This window comes from Sebastes umbrosus, chromosome 4 (genome assembly GCF_015220745.1).
Source record: "Sebastes umbrosus isolate fSebUmb1 chromosome 4, fSebUmb1.pri, whole genome shotgun sequence".
In the NCBI taxonomy this organism is placed as follows: Eukaryota; Metazoa; Chordata; class Actinopteri; order Perciformes; family Sebastidae; genus Sebastes; species Sebastes umbrosus.
Window position 1 is genome coordinate 6,390,286 of NC_051272.1, and position 24,453 is coordinate 6,414,738.

The 24,453-nt window shown below is 40.9% G+C and overlaps 1 protein-coding gene across 5 annotated transcripts in view; it reads left to right on the plus strand.

The window, feature by feature from the left end:
• LOC119486432 (transcription factor SOX-6-like) overlaps positions 1-24,453 on the plus strand; it is a 131,693-nt gene that overhangs the window by 55,414 nt on the left and 51,826 nt on the right. For 4 of the 5 annotated variants that reach the window (XM_037766534.1, XM_037766535.1, XM_037766532.1 and 1 more), the window contains one exon: positions 16,846-16,935. The exons of the other annotated variant lie outside the window; for it this stretch is intronic. In XM_037766534.1, coding sequence (XP_037622462.1) covers positions 16,846-16,935 — 90 coding nt within the window. The remainder of the gene's footprint in view (positions 1-16,845; positions 16,936-24,453) is intronic. 5 annotated transcript variants of the gene reach the window in all.

Sequence of the window (24,453 nt, forward strand, 5' to 3'; positions counted from 1 at the left end):
AAAAAAAAAAACACAGCTTGCTATTGACTTTGTTTCTTCCTTTGCTAATTAGCGGAGCTGCTATCCCCGAGGACTAGTGGCATTGATTGCAAACACTTAGCAAAGACAAAAACAAACGAGATTAACATGTGCAATATAACCAGGCACACTGAATCATACAGCGTTGGCATGAATGATAACTCTGGGCCTTGTAAACCTTCATGTGAATTGCCCGTGGTCCTTGAAGATGCATTGTAAAAATGTCTTTCATGCTCTGCTGTGGTAATGTGTTTCATTTTGAGCCTATTGTGACCCCTACATACGCAGATTGACAGCTTTTTTTTTTTTTTCCCCTAATGAGTTTAGTTGAAATGAGAGGAGGTGATCAATAGATGGCTGCTTCATTAAGTGAGTTCTCCTTCAGCGGTAAACGGTTACAGTCAAAACTGTTAAAGCGATAAAGCTCCACACACCCTTTTTTTTCCTATTCCTCATTTGTTAATTTTGTTGAAATAATGCTTCTTTGCTTCATTACAACTTTCTCTCCTTCACTTTATGACGACGGGATCGCTGTTTCCCTTTCAATCTTTTAACTCCAAGAACCTTTGGAATCACTTTCGGCACATTTTTTGGCATCCCTCTTCAACGGGCAACCTTGCTGATTTAAAGCTTTTGTCGTGTGTCACTGGTAAAGCGTTCCAAATTCATAAGCTGTCAGATTGTTTTTTGGTTTTGTTAAAGGAATGTAATGCAGACAGGGGTGCAAGGCCAACCTGGTAAATAGGCTTGTGTATGGATTCCTGGTGTGGCACAGATGACAGATCACTTTGTGTCTCAAACGTTGCATGGCAGGAAACTCCACAGGTTTATCTTGCGTTTGTTCCAAGTCTCTTTTTTTTCTCCTCTCTTCACTTAAAACATGATTTTGTTCAGAAATCCTCTTACTAGATTTGATCATCCGCACTCAAATGGCGAACACATTAAAGCCCGAACAATGCCGTCCCTTGCCTCGTACTCCACCTCCCGCTGAAAGGAGTTCAGTGAGTTGAGCTCTCCCAGGTTAGATTGGCTGTATGATCAAATGGAACAGAGCCTATTAGCCACTGAGCGCTCACTTAGCCTAACATGGCTGACCCCTCCGTGCACTGTAGCCCTGAGCTAAAGTGTGGATGATGTCGTTGTTAGCCTTCGCGCTGCGCTCACCCCCTGTCGGCACGCTGTTAGCTGTCCGCTACTCAGAGGTGCCCTAAGTGCCTGTGACAGTTCTAATGAATAGACATGGCCTCGCTCTGCAATGTGGGATTTCTTTTTTTTTTCACCCAACTGCCGCCTCAGCTCTTAAAAGCTTTATCAAGAAGACTTTAAGATTGTGTCAGCTAGCTGTATTACCACACAGCTGGTTGCTGCAAATGTGTCCTTTCTGCCCGGACTTTCACAACGTACGAGCCAAGAGGGTGAAGGTCCGACATTTTCTTGACAATTTTGCATTTATGTTGAGTCGCGCCTGCATTGTGTGAAGGTTTAGGTACAAAGACTCGCTGCGCACAAAAGGCTTTTTCTATACTGTTAAAGCACTTAGTACATATTAAACTGGTAGGCTGGTTACTGAATAAAATGTACAAGGCCAGTATGAGGGAACATCAGAAGGAAAAATGTGGGCACGAGATATGCTGTGGAATGGAAACGCTCCTCCATCCTCTGTCATTTTGTAGCTAAAATAAGAGACAGAGAGGATGGGAAATAAAAGCCTGTAATATACAGAGGAATAACCCAAACAATAACCCGTCTCTTAACACTGATGGGGGCCTCGTTAGCAATAATTAATCTGAATTCACCTTGTCTCCTTGAGCCCTCAATACGAAAAAGGGAAAAATCATTCGTATGTGGACGTATTTATCTGAATGCCAAACCATTCTGGGATGCTGCCCGACGGACATTAAACCCAGTGAAGTGTGCAATCAAGCTCCCCCAGTTTTGATGACTGAATTATCATTATCTGTATTGTTGTGCCTCCCGGGGGCCGACCCTCTGTTTGCGGGGGCCTGGCATGGGCACGGTGCCCTCGTGCCAACTTAGTCAGCCATCTAATGTGCCCAGAGCAGCTCTGGCGCCTGGCAAACACTTAACATCACTCTAATCCCTGCTTACGCCCGAGCCCGTATGAATTACTGTACAATTCGTGTGTTTCATTTGCAAATGAGATCGGGCTCAATTACCGCTGCACTGTACTGCTGCAGAGGGGATATAAAATTGACACCTGTGTGACTAATTTATGAATTCAACTAAAATACTTAAACGGAGTTAAAGGGGACATATCGTGCTCATTTTAAGGGTTCATACTTGTATTTTGGGTTTCTACTAGAACATGTTTACATGCTTTAATGTTCAAAAAACATATTATTTTTCTCATACTGTCTGTCTGAATATACCTGTATTCACCCTCTGTCTGAAACACTCCGTTTTAGCGCCTGTCTCTTTAAGAGCTACCTCCCGTTAAAGCCAAGTCTGCTCTTGTCTGATTGGTCAGCGTTTTCCGGTGTTCCACATCTGCTCTGTCGCTGTCACTGTATGTGTCAACTAGTTTAGAGTTTAGCGTCACTTCTACTGATGAATGTACAGTTGTGACATCACAACCTTACGAAGTCCTGACAGCTCGTTTAATGGCACCGTTTCTGTGTGCATTTCTCCGTGGATTGAGCGTTTCGACAGTATTTATATAGCACCTACACCTGCTTTAAAATTAAAAAAGACACAGAAACTCACTTTCTACAATATGGGACCACTAAGTCTGCAGGAGATATCTTCTCCTGAGTGCTACGGATGATATAAGAACAACACAACTGAAAGACTGACTGAGGCTTCAAGTCAATCAGTGTACAACTCATAGATTTGACGGGACATTGCTCCCTCATGTTTTTTCATGATCACTACGGTGTTGACAGGCAGTCAGAGACTATTTGACAGTCACCCATCAGTCTGAAGAAGCATTCCTCTCAGAGATTTGTACACAATATATTTTTAAAAAATGAATTGAATTCATTGCATTAAAACCACAGCTCCATATATATATATTTTTATACCTCTTATAGATCACAAAGCATACAGTTGTTAAAAGAAAACAGAAGATTTAGTTGGTACCTCAAGGCACACACTAGGTGTTCATAAAACCCCCGACCAATGATACTGTTTCCTATTTGTGAACATCACCAACTGTCCCTCCCATCATATGGAAATAGGAAACACCACAACCTCCAGTCCGGCATCAGTGGCAATGCGATGTGACGGTGCTTTTCTGTGATTCAACAAACCCGGCTTTCTTTTCGCAAGTCATCATGACTCTCTTCTTGAATTGATTATTTATTTTATTGCGGAAAATTGACTGATTCAAAATTAGGTGCAAAACCTTAAGCCATTTTCCATTTTAAAAGGTCCTGAAAACAAGTTTTCTCAATCAGCCTCTTATGATGAGAAATGGGGTCTTACATGAACTCACATAAAAAGCCACCAATCAGAGCTCAGCAATGTTTTAATCAAAATCTGATGACACACACACACACACTGTCCTAATGACACATGAGATGAGATTTTTAAGTGTTAAACGCTTTAAGATTGTAGTTTTTTCAAAATTTTGAATGTTATTGTTACTTATTTAGTCATAAATATTTAAAGTTATCGAGATCAAAAAGTAAAGACCTTGAAGTTTACTTTTCACACTTAGAGTCAAAACCATTGCATGTTAAAGCTGGAATGTGGGACTTTTGCATAAAAATGCCGGTCCGTTGCATTCAAGCTCTTGCCAAACGAGTTCACACAATGCTGATTAAGCCTTTATTTCGCAATATACCGGTGTTGTGGTGTCTGTCTGTGGTGACTTTCCCGCGCTGGCACACCGGTGATGTGTTTTACGTCAACCAGTCGGAGCTAAAGGGGGCAGGAAGTGGGGAGAGACCATAGCGACGGAGCAGCAGCAGCTAAGAGTGTGGCGGAAAATCCTAAGAAACGTCCAAGAAAAGTTTCCTCTGCGTTCAGAGGAGGGATTAAAGTGAAAAAAAAAAGAAAGCGATCGACGAGCTCACCTGCAGGGGACAAAAGTCCCACACTCCAGTTTTAACGATAAATTGCACATGCCAGTTATAATCAATATACCGTAAAGGGAAACACATTTGACTGCCTGTATCCTCCACAACCAACACTGTCTTGTGACCTCTTGCAGCTTCTTGTGCAGCAGCTGTTTTATGAGCCTTTTCCCTTGTACCATGTGTTTAAGCCTGTGTTGTCCAGTTGCGAGGAGTCTGCACTGTGTCTTGAGTAGAGGCCAGGCCAGAGCTAGGCACCCAACCACCCATATAATGGCTTCCCCAGCTGGAGGAGGAGGTCAGAGCGAGGCCAAGCCTTCCTCTAACCCTGCTCCTCCGTGACAATAGAGACATTCTGCCAGGCTTCTTACGCTTTGTTCTCTCTCGCATGCTGAAAGCCTGTTTCAACATCTCTGCTGTTACCGCCACTCAAACTGTGGAAAGTATGTCCTCTTCTAGAGGGGGTCTGGTTAGCTGGCAGGTTGGGAGTGATGTGTAATCATATGCAACCTCGACTAGTGTGCCTCTATGTATTCAGCTTCAACACCTGTGCTGCAGATGCTCAGTGACACCTCACCTGAAATAAAACATTACCTGTGAGATTCCTTTTGTTACGGGGGAGCAAATTAATCTTTCCTCCAATTAACAGCTTAGCGACTAGCCCCGGCCTGTCAGTAACTCTGTTTGAAGGTTAAATCATCTGTAGGCTTGTTCAACTAAGCTGCACACGAAGCTATTGAGCATGACCAAAACTCCGAACTTCTGTGGAGCCTGACCCGTTTGTGTGTGATTGTGTGTGCGAGGGGCTTATGGATTCATACACTCAGGTGGAAGTAGTCGTGATGACAGCTTAACAGGCGAGTGGGCTCGGCCCCGAGAGTTAAGCTTATTGGCTAATTAACAAGGTCTTGGCTCTGGCGCTATGTTTGCCTTCCTCTATGGGATTGGCAGCTTGAGACTGTGATTGTGTGCAGTTATGAACTTTGTCTCTCTCTGTGTGTGTGGATTAGCATTTGGGACACTAGTGTATAAAACACCGTCCCAACTTGCCATATTAGGAGCAACAGGGCAGCACTGTTTTTGTTCCAAACATAAACTTAATTTTAAAATCTTGAGATTTTAAAGAGGACCTTTGATGCTTTTGTGCTTTTCCCTTTTCCTTTAGTATGCTATATAGTTTTTTTTGTGCATGTAAAAGTCCCGCCTTTTCTTCTGTAACGTGGTGATGTCACCAAGTAACAGAAGAAAAGGCAGGACTTCTCTTCTGTAACATGGTGATGTCACCAAGTAACAGAAGAAAAGGCAGGACTTTTCTTCCGTAGCGTGGTGATGTCACCAAGTAACATATTTGCATAATACCTGCTTAGCTCTAGCCCACAAATAAAGCTAGTTAGAGCGGAGCTGGAGCAGAGTCTGAAGAGTTTGGTTCTGTTGACCAATCACAACGGTGGGCCAGCTGACCAATCAGAGCAGACTGGGCTTTTCAGACAGACTGTGAAAAGAAGTGCTGAAGCACAGCCTGCACGAGAAAAGTAGAGTGTTCAATTAAAGCATGTAAACATGTTCTAGTAGAAGCCCAAAATACAAGTATACACCTGGAAATAAGGATAATAGGTCCTCTTTAATCTGCTTTTGTATATGCCTGTGTTTGGTGGTCAGTGCTGCTCTCCTCGGCTCTGCCAACAGGCCGACTCCCCCTGGACTCCTTGTGGTTGGTTTCAATCTCTTCCTCTGTAATTGATAGGGATCTCTTTACTAATGATCAGCCACAGCCTGTGGCTCTTAACTACAAATACAGTCAGTGGGATATTATGCCTGGTAGCCCTCTCCTGCTCAGCTTGGCTGCAGGCCAGCCAGCATATGGTACGGGCGCATGCAATGTGGTTTGCCGGAACAGTTTTGAATGTCGTCCAAAAGAATCAGATTAAATAGTGATTTTATCAAGTCCTCCTTTTTTTTTTTTTTTTTACTAGGGTTTCAGTTAAATGCCAAATTGTTCACCTGATAATTTAGCATCTGGCGAAGGCCGACGTGATATAACTAGAATGAAAAAACTGCCTGTGCCAGAGCCAAGACAGATCATGTTTGAAGCCAGTGGAGCGTGTTTGACACGGCTCTCCATAGATGTGAGGAGAACGGTTTGTCTCTATTGAACTGTCACACACATGGCTTTGATATACAGTATACTGCATCTCTAATTAAGTTGTTCCAAAATGTTGTTTTTTTCTAAAACAAGTAAGACAAACATGCCAAAACTGGTTAAAAACATGCACTTGTTTACAACATAATTCGATTTTTGATATTTTTAAAAATGTTCTTGAAAAGTTAGGGGTCAATATTTATTGTTATAATAATAAAAAATCAATGACTTTATCTTTATTTATTTTAGATATTAAAAATACAAATAAATAAATACAGATAATAATAAAAAAAAAAAAAAATGCTAATAGCAGCACAAATAATATTTATTTTATAAATTAATCTGAAGGCCTCTGCTGCATAATCAGAACCTCATTTGCATCTTTTCTCTTCACTCTCCAATAGTGGAAGAATGCCCTGAACTGGAGACCCAGCTTTACTGTAAACTATGGTGAACATTGTCATCTGGATGCAGGAAAAGCAACATTTGGATGTGTGGAAAATCATATCTAAATGGTCTTTTCCTTAAACATTTGGGTATTTTTGAAGGCCTAATAAAAGTCTGAAAACAGGTCAGTTGCAAAAAGGAAAAGTTGCAAAACTGTCAATGTTTTCTGTTGTGTTTCTGACTTTTCCTTTTGCAACACTATTTTATGGACGTGCCAGTCCTAAAAAGTGCATTAGGTCTGCATGGTGTCTGATAGTGTATTATGTTTGATTTTAGCTCCTATCACAGATGATATAAGGAGTAGCTGTGTCAACGACTACGTTTACGTGCACACTAATTTATTCCACCATTATTCCAAATATGATACGAGTCATGTAAACGACATATTCCGTTTGGATATTCCCAAATAAGGCCTTATTCCGAATGGCGCATTTTCCGATTAAGACATGTAGGATATGCCGATATAATTCAGGTTTTAGGAGCATTCTTTGGACATGTATACAGCTCATTCAGAATATGCGTCTCAACTGGGGTTTTTACGGCAGTTTGCATCTGTTTACGGCCACCTCTGTGCGTTTTACACAAACCAACTAGCTGACAGTTTGCAGAGACGCATGCCCAAAAGAAAAGCTCACATTTCTGATCGGAAGGAGAAACACACCTACTTTTAAACATTATGAAAGATTTGGTTATCTACAGGTTTTTGGTTTACAACGTCTTTTTTGGAATAATGACACTATTTTGTAAACGTTGTCACTGAAGCTTCTTTTCCCATCTCGTCCTGCCTGCATTTCTGATATGGAGGTGTCGACAAGATCGGGATTGGGGCGGTTGGGGGTTCATGCAGCCATGTTGGATCCACTTTCTCCTCTCTGGTCAGCTGCGGAGCGGTTGTCGTCTCGGTCCAGACTCACCACCAGGCCCCCCCTTTGCTGATATTTGGCTCCCTGACCCCCCCCATCTCTCCTCTGTGACCTAAACCACAGGGTCCGCCCATCAGCTCCCCTGAGGGCCCGACCCAAAACAACGCTTCTATTGTGTCTGAACCACACATCGCGCTGTGTGTATGTGTGTGTCGGTGTGTGTGTGTGTGTGTGCTAAGTAGGGTAGGGTTTCATATATCATGCCTAAAGTGGAACCAGAAGCTCGGGTCTTGAACTGGTGTTTTGGAAGCGTGCATTTGACAAAGAAGCAATTTTGCACCATGGACGTGAGCGTATTCAAGTTCCAGTTGTTTTACTTTATCTCAAAGTAGAGACTTTAAAGTTTGTATATCCTAAAACGACACCAATATGTTAAAAGCTGACGACCCGAGTGCGTCCAAGTTCACCGATTTTGCTTTATTTTTTGCATCACAAATTCCAACATGCCACCAAGTTTTGTTCCATTCAATCTAAATACAAGGATTTCACAAAATGGATTCTCTTTGTATTAAAAAAACCCACAAAACTTTGTTCTTAGAGAAAAAGGTCACTTCTATTCATAAACAGACCATTTACGTTTATATTAAAAAAAAAAAAAGAAGAAAAAAATGAAACCCTGAAAAATGCGAAAGGAGAAATTAAATATGAAAGCGCTGTCATTAACCAGTGAATAGATGTTTTACTTTACATTTTGAATTAATTAAATCCAAAGTGACCTTGTTGCTGCTGCGGTGCATCATACGCCTGAGCTTATGCAGTTTTTAAAGCTCATCACTCACTCTTGCTTGATTGTTCTCCACCTCTCACACAAAGAGCCTACAGAGTCTGAATCACATTTATTGGCCAAGCATGCATGCGCACTTACAAGGAATTTGTCCGTTTCTTTTTCTCCTCTTTCTCTCTCGATGTACTTACACGGAAATAGAAATAGCAGCTAGGGACAAGGACAACAATGCCGCGCAAATAAAAGTAAAGAATGGACAGGACTGTTATGTACACAAGTAGTGAAAAAATGTCAATGGTGTATCTATAGATATTATATATAAATATATATAAAAAGCACCAATGACCAACAATAAAATAAAATGTTTACATACAAGTCAAGTGTGAGTTGTAAACGATACAAATAGTGCAAAGAAGTAAACACTGAATGGATATAAATGGACTGGATGATTATGTACAGTATGTGTACATGTAAAGATGCCTATTTACTGTATATACAGCGTGTAGGATTTATATTGACAGTGACAGATGATATGTAATCAATTAAAATAGTTAATCGCACGTTTTTATCGGTTCAAAATGTACCTTAAAGGGAGATTTGTCAAGTATTTAATACTCTTATCAACATGGGAGTGGGCAAATATGCTGCTTTATGCAAATGTATGTATATATCTATTACTGTAAATCAATTAACAACACAAAACAATGACAGATATTGTCCAGAAACCCTCACAGGTACTGCATTTAGCATAAAAAATATGCTCAAATCAGAACATGGCAAACTGCAGCCCAACAGGCAACAACAGCTGTCAGTGTGTCAGTGTGCTGACTTGACTATGACTTGCCCCCAAAACTGCATGTGATTATCATAAAGTGGGCATGTCTGTAAAGGGGAGACTCGTGGGTACCCATAGAACCCATTTACATTCACATATCTTGAGGTCAGAGGTCAAGGGACCCCTTTGAAAATGGCCTTGTCGGTTTTTCTCGCCAAAATTTAACAAAGGTTTGGAGCGTTATTTATCTTTATTCTGTCTATATATCCGTATTCCTTAGGTCTTCTAGTTTCATATGATCACAGTATCTTCACTCTAGCTTTAAAACTGAGCCTCCTACAACCTAAAAATGGCAAGTTGTGTCAATGTGTTAAAGAAATAAGTGGCGTTAAAACGAATTTGCATTAATGCATAATTATCACATTAACTTTGACAGCCATGATATTTACATATTAAGAAGTTGGAGAAATTGGGGCTTTTATTCCTTCTTAAAATGAGTGATAGTTACTGTAAGAAATTAAATCAGCCAGTAATAAGATGTGCCATCTGTCCAAAGGCGTCTCGAGGTAGTTGGAGCATCCTCGTCTGGGTTTTTAAAGTCTGAGATTTTTACCTTTAATTCCTGCACCTCCATTATTGCAGCAGAGTGTCATTTTTAACACCGCACCTTTCCTCGGCGGACCAACCTGATTTCCTAACTTACAGACTGCGGTAGTTGTTGATATCAGAGCTGTAATGCAGGACAGACCTGACCTCTCTGGCTGCACAGCGGGGATCAGCAGCCGGGCTTTTCTAGTATTAATCTCACACCTCCAGTAGAAACACTATCTAATTCAGGGCCGCAGGGTTTCCACCCGGCGCCTTTGGCGGCGCTGCCACCTTATATCACATCGAGTTCTTTACACTGCCGGGAGGGAGTGAAGTAAAATATAGTCATTCACTTCTGTAGGTGTTAAAGGTCACAGGTCAGAGCAAGCGTTTAGGTTGTGTGCCATGTAAATGTATACCCATAAACGCTATTAGGTGATCATCAGCCTGCATCTGAATTGTTTCTTTTTGTCTGAAGAGGAAAACAAAATGCTGAAATCATTTTCTCAGGGTTGAGTGCTTTTTATAACACATTCTTAAGAGTATAATTTGTTTTACTTCTATTGTGATAAAACTATAGATGGATATGTGCATGCTGTTGTTTTTTTCAGAAATTAGGAATTAACATTCATTTTGTTACAATTCCGTCTCTGAGCAGTACTGTAGTACTGACATTTTGTAGATTTCATATCAACCAAATTCATACCCAAATGCTTTTGTTTGATTGACAGGCTGTTCTTACATCACAGTTTTAGTCAGGAGAACAGGAGGCAAACATGCAGTGGAAACCTGAATTGCATGAACTCCCTCCAACATGTTTGTATCTACACTTAAACAATAACAATAAGAATTTTGATCATCCATTATTGCTTGTTTCCAGCTTCTCTGATGTGAATAATTGTCTTCTATAGTAAACTGAATATCTTTGGACTGTTAGCCGGACATAACAAACAATTTAAATATGTTGTTTTTGTCTTTGCATAATTTTGATGGGAATTTATCACCAACCAACCAACTGTTTAAACCAAGAAAATAATCAGCAGATTAATTGATAATTAATTAATTATTTTTTTAATTTTTTTATTTGATATAAAGATGATATAGTAGTGACGGGGTGGCATTTAACTCACCGCCAGATTGAAAAAACTATAATGAAAAGAATAGTTAGTTGCAGCCCATCAGTTTACAAAAATAGCAGCTGCTCTCACTTTTATAACATAATCTTAATTCAAGGAAATGTTTTGTTGCATCTATTCTGATAAAAAAAACACATTTCATTTTTATTTTTAATTGAAGAATTAAAGTTTATTCTCTGGGTGCCGTCGTCATAAATCAACCTGGATTAGATCAAAAAGTGTGGCTGCGGTGCACGCAGAGCTAACATGTGGCTCCTACAGGTGGCTGCTCTGTTGGAGTAGCTCGGTCATATCACCGGGCAGCAAAGGCAAAAGAATGTGTGTGTGTGTGTGTGTGTGAGAGTGTGTGTGTGCGTGTGTGAGTGTGAGTGTGTGTGAGGGGGGTGATGTATGAAAAGAGGGTTACACAGGGCTACCCCCCCATCCACCCTCAGCCGGGAGGCCCGGCTGCTTTCTCAGGCCATGTTCTGCGACAAGAGAGTCTGGGTGTCATCTGACAGATGAAAATAGTGTGTGTGAAATGGACACCGTGCTAACACGCAGCCAGGCTAACCACTCTGCAGTTTAATGGTTTTACAACACGGAGCGAGCAGTGATAGCCCATTGAACGTGTGTGTGTGTGTGTGTGTTAGAAAGTCTCTGTGCAATTAAACGTCTCAGCAGTGTGCTGGCATTCTTTAATCAGTGTGTGTGGTGTGTGCATGTATGTTCAAGTGCTTCACAGTGTTCTCATATCAGTGTGTGTGTGTGTGAGTATGTGTGTGTATCTTTTTCCTCCTCTTGGCCGGCCTGTCTCCTCATGTTTGGACATATGTTGAGTTTTATTTCACTGAGACATCAATCCTGCTGGCCAGCTGTTAGGACAGCTGCTCTCTCTGTGCCTCTCTCGCTGTATTCGCTCTCGCTCTGTCTCTCTCTATCTTTCTTCCTATCTGTCTGTTTCTGTCGGTCGGCCTCTCTTCTCTTCCTTTTTTTTCCCCCTTTAATATCGCTGTCGTTCTTCCTGTATTATTTATCTTTCTGTCCTCTCAGTAGCTCTCTATCCCGCTCTTTCTCTCTCTCCTCCTCCCTCTCTGATGCTGTGGGGTCTGCAGCTGAAGTCGCACCACTGACATAAATTTGGAAGTGCAAAGTGTAGCTGTCAGCTTCCATTTACACACGTTCGGTAGCGAAGTTGAGACACAAAATGTTTTTTTTCTCTCAGCCGTGGGTGCGTTACACAAACATCAGGCACCCTCTAAAGCATCGCTCTTTGTTATTTTTAACATTAACTAATTTTTCAGATTAATGTTTTTTTTTCTCTTTACCTTGGCGTTTTCACTGCTGACTTAGGAGTTCCTGAGCTTTGGCAACTCTACATTGTGTGTGTAAGTGTGTGTGTGAGAAAGAGTGAAAGAGACGCTGTGTTTCCATCCAAAATGTCAAGTGAATTATAAGGGAACGTTTGAAATGTCATCAAATATAAAATGCAAATCTATAAAGCAAACAAACTGGCTTCTCGAATGGAGACCCATGAATTGCATGTTGGAAAACAAATGGAAAGTTTCTCTCGAGAATTGTTACTGTTCCGTTATGTATTTAAATTATGACCAAATTTCACACATTCACCTGAAGAAAATCTGAAAAAAATATATCTAACTAATACCCATACAAACATGATGGAGATTTGATTAAAGAAACAACATGTAACATATTTCACAGATGATGTGATGATATCTGTGAAGAAATGACAGTGGTATCAATCTTCACATCTAAGGCCACGATTAGAGGGATATGTGTCATTAGAAATGCCGATAAAACCATTGTTTTCCCACGGTAGCTATGGCTGGTGTGCGCTCCTTTCTTGCGCAGTGCGTCACGTTTTTTGTAGCGTTTTTTAGAAATGCACGAAAGTTCAAGATTCTCAACTTTTAAGCGCTGGAGTCGCACCACTCGTCGATGTCACACTTGGCCCAGGCAGCCAATCGAATCAAGCAAGAGGCGGGGTTTAAGATAAGTAAAAGTGGTGGAGGCCATAACGTAAATCTGGTTATCCAGTACACTCCTGTGTTTCTTTATTACGAAACATTGAGGATGTAAATGGGAATATACTCCCACTGTGCTCTATTAAGGACATTTTATTGAAAAGTTCATTCCATGAGAAGCGTTAAAACACACAGAAACCGAGAGAGTAAAAGACAGAAAGAAGGGAAACAGAGGGAGACTCAGTCTGAGTGGAAGCCTGTGGCACACGGTGTTGTTCTTGGCATCGGCTGTTTGGGAGTGTTGACGCTTGCCTGCCGCATACACACACAAACACACAGTAACACACACAGTGAGTTGCCTGTGGCTCGTGTAAAACACCCCAAACACTGTCTCTTGGCAGGTTGGCGTGGGGACAGGTGATAAAAGTGTGTTTACCCTAAACACTCGCCGGCTCACTGGCTGCCTCGGCGCTGATTTACTGCGACTCTCTCTCTCTCTCTCTCTCTTTATCCACTTCTTATCTCCTTCACCTTCCTTCTGTCTTTCCTTCACTTTGTTTTATTGCTCACTCATCCCTTCTCTCTGTCTCTCCTCCCTGTTGGTGTTGAAATCGTCTGATTTTTACAACCAATTAGAAACTCTAATCTCCGGGCCAAGGGTTAGAAAAAGTATCACGTCTAATACGACAGATTAAAATAATAGAAATAAAATGCTTTTATCATCAGTATATATCCATTTTCTCCTTACATTTCAAGCTCTCTATCCTCTTCATGTTCTTATATCCCTACTTCCTCACATTCCTCTCTCTCATCCCTCCATTCAAACTCATTCAACGCTCTTAATTTAGAGATGAAATGAAACAAGCATCTTCATCATCTTGCTCCTCATCTCACCTTCCCCCCGGAGACGCCGTCTGTCCCACTTCCCCTCCTCTCTTTTTCTTTTCATCTACCCTTCCTTCTCTCCTCACCCCATCCATCCTCCCCCCTCCCCCTCCCTCCTCTCCTTCAAACCATCCATCTTCCGCATTTCTCCTCCACTTGATAAAGGAGTCGGTGTTCGGACGGCGAGGAATTTTTATCCACCCTCCAATCTAAACAGCACTTGATCCCCGACTCGGTCGCGGGGACAGATAGAGAGCCATCTAGGGTAAAACATCTCCCTCTCATCCCTCTCTTCCTCTCCTCTTCTTCATTTCCTCCCCACTTACACCTCATCCCTCCCACCCCCCACTGTCTCTGCGTCCGATCTGTTTATCGGTACGGGGGGTATAAATTGTGCATCAGAGTACACACACGGTTGACTTATGCAGATGTATCTCGGAGTTACAGGTTGTATTTTCCTCCCTAAGTGCTCCCATAAATTGCGCTCCCTAATTTTGTTTTATAAGAACGAGAGCACGTCGGCGTCTTTCGGTCTTGTGATGAGGAAAAAAAAAAACATCCTGACCAGCTTTCCCCCTTTACCGGCTGTAAATATCACCCGTTGAACCGAATGTACACAATCCATTGGAGCCACTTGTCCAATAAATCTATGACAGATTGGGTGGATTCCTTTGTCCCGAGGGTGGGGAAATTGTGTTAATTACCTTATTTTGCTGCAATGTGGACCATCTGTCTGGAAATACCCGCTCTTATTTTCCCAAATATTAGGAAATCACCATTATTACTGTAGTTTTAAAGTTGTTTCTTTGTGTTGTAGCTGTGTGCCACCCTCCCTCCCTCGCTGCCATTGTCCCCCCCCCCCCCTGTTTACATTGATCCCATGTGATCTGAGCGGCTGCATTAGCTTATTTACAACAATCATAATCCGACTGTAAACACGCAAGGCTTTAATGGACTCAACGAGGAAGCTGTGCTCGGCCGGCGGACGGCATCTCTTGACCACACAATGGTCCCATACGCACAAACTAAACATTAAGCCATTCACAATAGGCCATGTGCCCTTATGAATGCCTATAGCGCCTTTTGTCAGGATAAAGGCACCACAAATGAGCTATTGTCTGATTTAACCATTCTAAATCAGGCAAGCCCTCAGGCGCATGTTTTCCACACAGCGCCCAAGAATGTCTCCTTTTTGTGTGTGTGCGTGTGCGTGTGTGTGTGTGTGTGTGTGTGTGTTTTTGACGTCCTTGGCGACTGAGGCTCCGGCATGGGGCCCTGCGTGACCGTGACACCATCTGTGGCGCGTCCGCTGGCACGAAAACCAGAGCATACACACAAACTCGGGACGGTTGAAGGAGTGTGTGGACATGTACAGTATATGAACAAGGGAGCAGTTTTCACATGCACACACACTCACACAGGTGTTGTATACCTGGGAGTGGCGGAGGAGAAGTACTGACTGTGTAAAAGTACACAGTGTTAGAAGCAAAACAATCCTGTCATTGTTATCTTTTTACAGTATATGAGTGTTATTACTGACATATATATAGGTACATTTGAAGTTGAGATGGAGCTGATGACCATAAACAGATGGTTGGTTTAAAAATAATATAATAATGCATCATATGAGAGCTGTCAAAGATAATAAGAACAATAATAACGCATTAACGCAAATTTGTTTTAACGCCACTAATTCTTTTAATGCACAAACATAACTTGCGATTTTTAGGTTGTAGCAGGCTCAGTTTTAAAGCTAGAAGAAGAAGAAGAAGAAACTGAAGATGCTGGCATCTTATTAAACTATAAAAACCTAAAGAATCCATTGGTACCAACAATGTTATACTAGCTTGTCACAAAGGAGGCTAATTAACGCTCCAAACTTACGCTAAATTTTAGGGAGGAAGAACTGGCATGGCCATTTTCAAAGGGGTCCCTTGACCTCTGACCTCAAGATATGTGGATGTAAATGGGTTCTATGGGTACCCACGAGTCTCCCCTTTACAGACATGCCCACTTTATGATAATCACATGCAGTTTGGAACAAGTCATAGTCAAGTCAGCACACTGACACACTGACAGCTGTTGTTGCCTGTTGGGCTGCAGTTTGCCATGTTATGATTGGAGCATATTGTTTAATACTAAATGCAGTACCTGTGAGGGTTTCTGGACAATATTTGTCATTGTTTTGTGTTGTTAATTGATTTACAGTAATAGATATATACATACATTTGCATAAAGCAAGCATATTTGTTCACTCCCATGATGATAAGCGTATTAAATACTTGACAAATCTCCCTTTAAGGTACATTTTGAACAGATAAAGAATGTGCGATCGTGATTAAATATTTAAATTGATTGACAGCCCTACATCATATATTATAAACTGATTGTGTTTGATTACGTGGATTACATAGGAAAAGATTTTGTGCGATATATTGCACTACGTTTCGTATGTAAAGCTCCACACGGTGTATGAGAACAGTCTGCCCCACTGATACCTGACAGCGCGCATACTTTACTGTGTTTATTTCTCTCTTTCTTTCATGAAGGAGTCACACCCAAACACTCATGCTTGCACATGTGCAGATATCTGTCTCTCTCTCGGCTCTCCGCCTGACGAAGAATTGAAAAGTTCCCATTGTCTAAGTAAAGTTCACAGCAGGACTCCAATTGAACAAATGAGACCTTATGAATCTGGAGACCACGTGTCTCTGATGTGTATTATCCTGAGGCTATGAGACACATTGTGAGAAAGAGGACAGCCACTCCGTCTCCGAACAATGCAGACATTCTCAACTGCTCAGCTGGATGGCTGCCGCGAATTTTTGTTTTTAATTATTTGAAATGGTTCCTTATCCTCATTATTTGACATTTAACACTTCATAGAAATGGTTTATTTTCCCTCTTGTCCTTTTCCGCCTATCTCTTCTTTTTCCTCCTTTTCTTTTCTTTTCTTGGTATGTATGTCACAGTTTATGTTTGTGGGTTACACTGAATATCCTTTAGCGAACAATTTTATCCCATGTGGTGTTACATGCATCGTTTTTGAAAATACAACCCAGAAAACTGTCATTGTCAACTCAACAATATGACAATGTGATCTTTTTTTTAGCATTTTTTGGTCGATGTTGAACTTCATGGTCGTGTCTGAGTGGTGGGCTGTTATAAAAAAACATCAAAAGTGAAGTTTTTTCCGTCTTTTTTGTAGAACCAACTTGCATGGAGAGGCTCCTCTCAAAGGACTGGAAGGAGCGCGTTGACCGCCTGAACGCCAGCGAACTGCTGGGGGAGGTCAAAGGTAAGAGCGTCCACATCAAGGCGACTAAAATCTACATTCACTTTCACACCCGCAAACAGTGAGATGTCAAGGGACGCAGACTAACTCTGTCTGTGCTTCACTGTGGCCTTCTGGCAACAGGTGGCACAACAATACATGAGGGAAGAGGAGGTGTGTATGAAAAAGAAAGAAAGAAAAAGAGCAAGAAAGAAAAATGTCCTTTCTTTTCTATTTTTTTTTACAATAAGTCGAACATTTCTGAAACCTTCAGATTCTATGGATCTTGTTACAAAACAGGCAAATGGACGAAAAAAGGACACCATTTTGCAAAAAAACTACCTACAAGGATAAGAAACGGTCAAACATGCTGTAACTCTCTCCTCCATGTGTATACGTTCAGCATGCTTCTGCGTATGAAAGCGAAAGACTAAGTGGTCGGCAGGTCTACCTGTCACCAATGAAGGCTGGTTTAGACAGTACAGGTTATAACTGTAACTTTGATTAAAGGGTGTGTATGAAAGGAGAGGCTGCACATTCATGAAGCTATAAATCGCAGCGAGGAAGATGTATTCTCGACCTGCTCTGGTATCTAAATGTGAAAATAGCAGCGTTACATCGTGGGGGATATTATGTTAAAGTCTCATCCAGCGGCTGCAGCAGGACAGAAAGCAAAGGAGACATTTTTAACGATTTGACTAAGAAATTAGCATATTTCCTGTCTTAAGGCTGGCCCACACTAAACGATAGTTCAAATCTTAACAGAATTTGAAAATGTGAGAGACCCCACACATGACGACATGTGATGATAACTTTAACAGTTGTGTTCCTGTAGTATGTGGAGAGCAATGATTTGGCCAAAACAGCCAGAACACCACACAATAACAGACTACATTCATAAACAGACAAGAGTCCCGACTAAAAAAACGGAAATCTTGCAAAATCTCTCGCGATCAAACGTGACTTTAGTGTAAACAAACATGGCGGACGAAGGGCAGGAAGAATTAGCAATGTTAGTTTTTGCTCTACTTTGTACTGAAAATTCGCGAAGGATGGATGAAGTCATGGAGACACATAAAAAAAAACATTGGTGTTGTTGCCACGAATCAACAAGTTGGTCCTCCACCTCTGAGGTCCATCTTACTACTACTTTATGCTTTGTGTTTTTGCACTAGCTCATGCATTAGCCGCGGCCGCCATGACGGTGGCGGTTGTCCTTCCTTCTTCAGTCAGCTTGGTTCTCTATTGGCTATAGTCCTCGGGGTTCCCCACACACAACAGAAGATCCGATCATTGAACATGTAAATATTGAACATGTTTAATATTTACGATTTGAAATCAGTGCGGCCCGGATGGACTTCCGAGCTGATTGGGGGTGTAAAAAACGTTCCAAACAAACGTCACACCACAGGAACATCTGTAAAGATAATCTCTAGAACCGTCAAAATATCAGAGCTTTGCTGACGATTATGGGGAGGAGGTATCGGGACAAAATCAGCTTGATTCTTGTGTATTGTATGTTTTGATGAAGAATTGGATAAAAATGTCCTGCGATGCTCTCTGGCTTTTAGAAATGAGAGAACAATATCTGTTTGATATCCCTCTAACCTTTCACTGCTTGGACCAAAATGTCACGCTCATGTTTTTGTAACCATGACTGACCAGATTTATAACTTCAGTCACGAGAATTTCCTCAGTTTTGAAATGTTACAACATTGTGATAAAAATGATTTGAACCCACCAGTTGAATGAAAGAAACGTAATAGATGTTGGTAGATAACACGTAGCTTTGGATAAGTGATACATCTTCATAGAAATACTTTCCATCTCCTGCAGCGAATTCGGTTTGTGTGCCGTAACATCGGTCGCTGACGGCTCTGCAGTCGAAGCTCCGCTCAGTGAGAGAAACCGTTTGTGATCGTCGCCCGTTGAAATGGCAAGCATTTCCTCTGTGGAAAGTGGAAAAAAAAGGGACGACAGAGAGCCTTCTAAAGCAGAACAGCGCCGACATTGACTTTCACTCCAAGACAGAGATCTGACTCTCTCTCTCTCTCTCTCTGTACTAACATCCTCCATCTGCATACACACACACTATGCATACACAGAAACTATACATTTCTACTTAAACATCGTTTGCAAAGCATCGCTCGTAACCTAAGCATCTACCTGACCACTCATCAAGAGACAGGCTGCATTAGAGCGCCTGATAAATACAGAAATGTAAAGAAAGCTTTGTCAGACGCTATTACACTATTAAGTTGAAAATCCACTTCACATGACTTCTTTTCATTTAAAAGTCAGTCGTATAATTTCCACTTGGAGAATATCTTCTCTTTGGATGATTGTCTGTTTTCCCCGAGGAGTGATATGTTTGTCAAGTGCTCAATCGCTCTCCTCGCAGACCTTTACATCTTTAAGTTTCCTTTTCTGTTATATTTCATTGTATTTTACATGAAGACATAGACTTTATCATAATAAAGCTCTGTTGTTGGGTTACACCGATGGTTCTCAAACTGTGGGGCGTGCCACGTGACCGAGGTAAAATGTGATGCGCAATTAATGGTTTGACGTTGTAATCTTTTTCACGCCGGAAAAGTGTTCATTCAGACAGGTAGGTCTCCAGAATGGACAGATATTTGATAGGGACAATAAGAAAAAGATGCTTCTGAGACGAAAAAGACAATCTGACGGTAATCAAAAGAAAGTATTTCTCCCTCCAAAGGGGGGAATGACAAAAAAAGTTTGAGAACCACTGCGTTACACTGTCAACTTTTTAAAGCTAAACTTATGTCACTCAGCTGGTTTGTGTTTTTGCTTTGACAATGGACTACAGTGTTGATCATCCGATACTTAAAAGTTGTTTTTCAGTGAAACTGTTCTTTTAGGTCTGTTAATTAATTCTCACTTCTCACGGCTCACATTTTGAACCTTTCATTCCAACTTACAGAGGTCCTGTTATTTGTTCCCTCTCTGAAAATATTCTCCTCTCTCAAATCTAGCCCAGTCGACCTGGAAAAAATGTTGGTATTGTATGTTTTTTAAACCATGGGTACATTGAATGTTGAAGATTTTTGCATTCGGTCTGAGCAGTATATCGAGGTAGTATATCGAGCGACAGTTATTGAACGTTACGTGGTATAATAACGAGTATAACAAGTGAGAAAGTCCACTAAGGGTTGGAGGTAAAGGTGGTTGATGGGTCAAACAAACACAGGACTTTCACCCAGGACACCTCTGTTCGTGTTCCGTCTGAAACCAAAAGGAAACTTTGACTTGTGCTTGTTATGCGACGTTAAGTAAGAAAGTCTGCTAAGGGCGGTTGTTATTTATTCACGCTAGTTAAGTTATAACATTATAAAGAGCTACAGGAACGAGTCCTAAAACCCAGAAATGAGTGAGCATTTAAGCACTTCCGGTTCCCTCATCTGAAAGTCAATGGGTTTTTAGTTAGATGCCTGAAGTAAGGTCTGTGGTTAACAGAAGCTGAAGAGATTTTAAAGTTTTGCTCTACCACATAAAATACATCAATGAATACCCCACTTGTGAATTTTGAAGCTTTTACGTGTCTTAAAAAGGAGAAAGACTAACACTGCATTAACAGGGAATTTTTTTTATAGAGGGCACTTGCTGCCCCGAGGTCAGCCTCTCAGGCAGTACTTCCAACCGCTGCACAGGGAGTGGCACATCAGAACTCCACCTATTGTCTATCTGTCTAACTTTACATACAGTACATCTTAATGTCTTCACACACTACTTTGACTTGTGAAGCATGTGTGCAGGCAACCCTGTCTCCTAGATATTAGGTTTATATACAGCTAATTTGCAACAGCAATATGTTTCGAGGGAAACATAATACCGACTGGATTACATTGTTTAGACACTGGCAGCACTGGTTGTCTGCGTGCATGCACGAGCAAGTATGTTCCCGTGCACATGCACAAGATAAACAAAACGGGGACCTACTAACCAGGGAGCCTTTAACAGACAATATTAATAGCTGACATTAAAGGCTCATATTTTACCGGCTAGCAAGATGCAAGATCATTTTTTTTATTGTGGTAAATCGTGACTTTACGCATCTTTTCGTGTAATCGAGTGTTGCTGACAGTTAAACGTTAGTATGACATTACTTTTTCTTTTACTTGTGTGACAGAAAACCCTGTTATGATCTCAGAGGCAACCATAACCAAGACAACAGCGTGCTTGTCCTATACATAAAGCTGGAATGTGCAGTATATCAATTTCCTGTGTGTTAGTTGAAGACACTAATAACACGCATAAATATAGCATGTACCAGTACATGCATGTACATAAAGGATCACACAGACGTCTCTGTTCGTCCAGCTGTGTCCTGACCAAAGAAACGCTCCGACTGAATTGAAGCGTCGGAGTCTTTTATTTCTCGATGGCTGACATGAAGCCAGTCCGGCTGACCTAAATACACAAACACAACTGTTGCTCTGTGTCTCCTCACACAACAACAACCTGTACCTATTTGTTCAGTCGCAGCTATTTTTAGGGTGAAGAAAAGCGATGACCTCCTTTTTTTTTTCACTCGGAACATTCATTTGCGCTCACGAACGCACGGCCACATGCTTCCAATGTACAGCATATAATATGTTTTTTTTTTTTTTAAATCTTTACTTTATACAAACACATCTGGGAATGTGCCCAGAATGACTTCACTCCTCTACGGCAACCCACTGTGCGCTGAGCCGGAAAAAAATATAGCGCATCAAATATTGCAAATATTGTCAAGAGGATGCAAAACTAAAAGAGAAGCAGCAACTCTAGGAAATCATGAAAGTTCATAGCTGCTTCCCATTTACAGTAATATGCATTTACAGTAACATTTATTTATGTTATGTTCATGAATTAATTTGGTTCTTCTGTCCAAATGGATCTGGTAGCATTTGATCTGTTTTCCTTTTTATGCAACCCGATCTCACAGGAAGGCGTAGCCTATAAATAGCACGACATTACACGGACATTCCGCATGTCATGAGTACGCATTTGTACGCAGCTTTTCGCGTGGCATTTGTACGTTACACAAACATCTGCAGTTAGGTTCAGGCAAGAAAACCTAGTTAGGATTAGGGAAAACGTCATGATTAGGCTTAAAATAAGTACGTAAACTATTGCAAAACACATACGGAAACAACGTAACACAACTACGGAAAACACGTCACAAATATCAATAAAAAACGTGACAGCATGCCGTCACTAAAAACGCCGGTCAACGACAGTCTTGAACACCGCTCTACTGGTTAAAAGTCAGTATGTTGGGCCCTTCCACCTCCCCACCAGCTCACCATAAGTGGTCTTTCTCGCCTTTTATGCTACGTCACTAATTCTTACCGTAGCATTTATAGGTGGATGTGTTTACATTGCAGTCAGTACAGGATACATGGCGTACAAATGACATTGCGAAAATCAAGAAAGGCGTACTTATTGCACGCTAAATGCCTTGCGCGTTATTGTGGCATTTATACGCCTTTTCGTGTGATGTATATTTTAGATAATAATGATAAAACAACTGAAATAAAACCAGAAGAGGAAGTAAAGGCACAACATCATCATTAGTTAATATTAGCAAAACTTTCCAAAACAGCAATGACAAAAGATGAAATTATCCAAATACTTATCTCCGCTTCAATCTGTTACAAAAAAAACGTATATAACATATTATGTGTTTACAATAGAGATGAGTGTGCAGATGCTTCTATCGATTATTCCCATGCCCCTCGATGAAACTCATCCCCGACAGCCAAGCGTGCAATTTTTTAAACACATTTGGGCATTTTTTAATTTCTTGCTTTTATAAGTCAAAAAGCTTATAAGAACAGCTGGATTGGAAGTGTCTGATTATACTGTCAGCTGGCACATCTGGCCGTTATAATCACACTGAAAGTCACTTAAATCAGGCGTCTTACCCAATGCAACTTTTTTTAATTTTCATGTATACGCTGCCGACTGTCTGGAGAAGTGAGCTGTTTACAGTAAAAGTGAATGTGTGCAGATCAACTGTGATATCTTTGTACCCAGCAGACCCTGGGGAGATCATGACACTTGTTTTGACCAAATGTAGCGATCGTGTTTGTCTTGGGGCCTGTTGGCTGATGGGAAGTCAAGTGTCAGAGTGTTTGTTGTGGTGTGACACTGAGACGAGAGAAGGTTTAGTCATCCAGAGGAATGCTGGGAGTTTGGCACACAGATGAAACGTGATGGTTTGGCAGAAAGCCCAAGGAGTCTGGGGCCGTCGTGACGTGTGTTAGTGTGTGTGTGTGATGGTTTGTATGTTTGTATCATGGCATGTGTGTGTCATTAGGTGTGTTTGTGGCTGAAGTGGAAGTGGTTGGGACAAGGTTATAATATATATTGTGTGACTCCACATTAACATAAAATTGAATAATAAAAAATAATAATAATAGTAATAAAATATTTATTTATAACATTTTTTTTCTGTAAAATGACTCACACATTCACATAGCAAGCATGCAAATACAAACTGACACACACTAAAAATAATAATTATAATAAAAATAGATAAACAAATAAGGTGTAATTTGGTAATTTAAAAAATTTAAATGTTTCAGATCAACTAAAAGAGGAAGTGTTTCTCTATCTTTAGTCAAATGAACTGCATAAAAACACATGTATTATCACAAAACCTTTTCTTAAGCTCATGAAAAGTTTATATTTTTGAGATTTTCTAAGGATATTAATTCTTTCTGGCTTATGCTAAAGAAACAAACTTTAGAAAATTCACATTAACTCAAGTAAAACTATAGAGAAAGTAAATACAAGTAAAATAAATTCAATGAAAATGAATGCATAAAATACAAAATGTAAAATAAAATGCAAATGTAGAGTTTATAAAAATACATAACGTACAATTTTATACATGCATGGGTCGGCGCAGGGGTGTAAGAAAATTCTGGATTGGACAATGGCATTAAATTTGCATTTATACATTCATTGCTCTTGTATTATTATAATATGTTGGATTTGATTTCCATGAATCCAAACACTGTGTAACCAGTGAGAACTCACAAAGAGCTCATGCGACAGTAAGAGTTTTGACATGGTGCTCCAGCGTTGGTTCAGAGACAGATCATCCAAACAGAGTGAGAAAACACTTAATGGCTTTCTGTTTTGGCCGCGGCCCTCGGCAGGTGTCGAGAGTAATCCTGATGGATGGAAAAAGGAAAACGTCTTGAGATGATTATTGGTGCCAGAAGCGTTGAAGGAACGCGAGACGCCGCATTTGGAATGCACAACCCATAATCCACCAGGATGAATCATCATGGATCTGTAATCGCAGTTGTTGCGATTACACAATAGGCTTAACTTCACTGAGAGGAATGTAGAGGAATAGGAAGAAGTCTGTGTGTGTTTTACTGTAAGAGCATGGCAGCGTTACAAAATGTCCATCAGTGTTGCAAGACTGAACTGGCCGAAGGGGAGGTAGGGAGGGGTGAAGAAGGGAGGATAAGAGTGGTGATAAGAGGGGACGAGGGAGGAGGTGATGAAGAGGGGAAA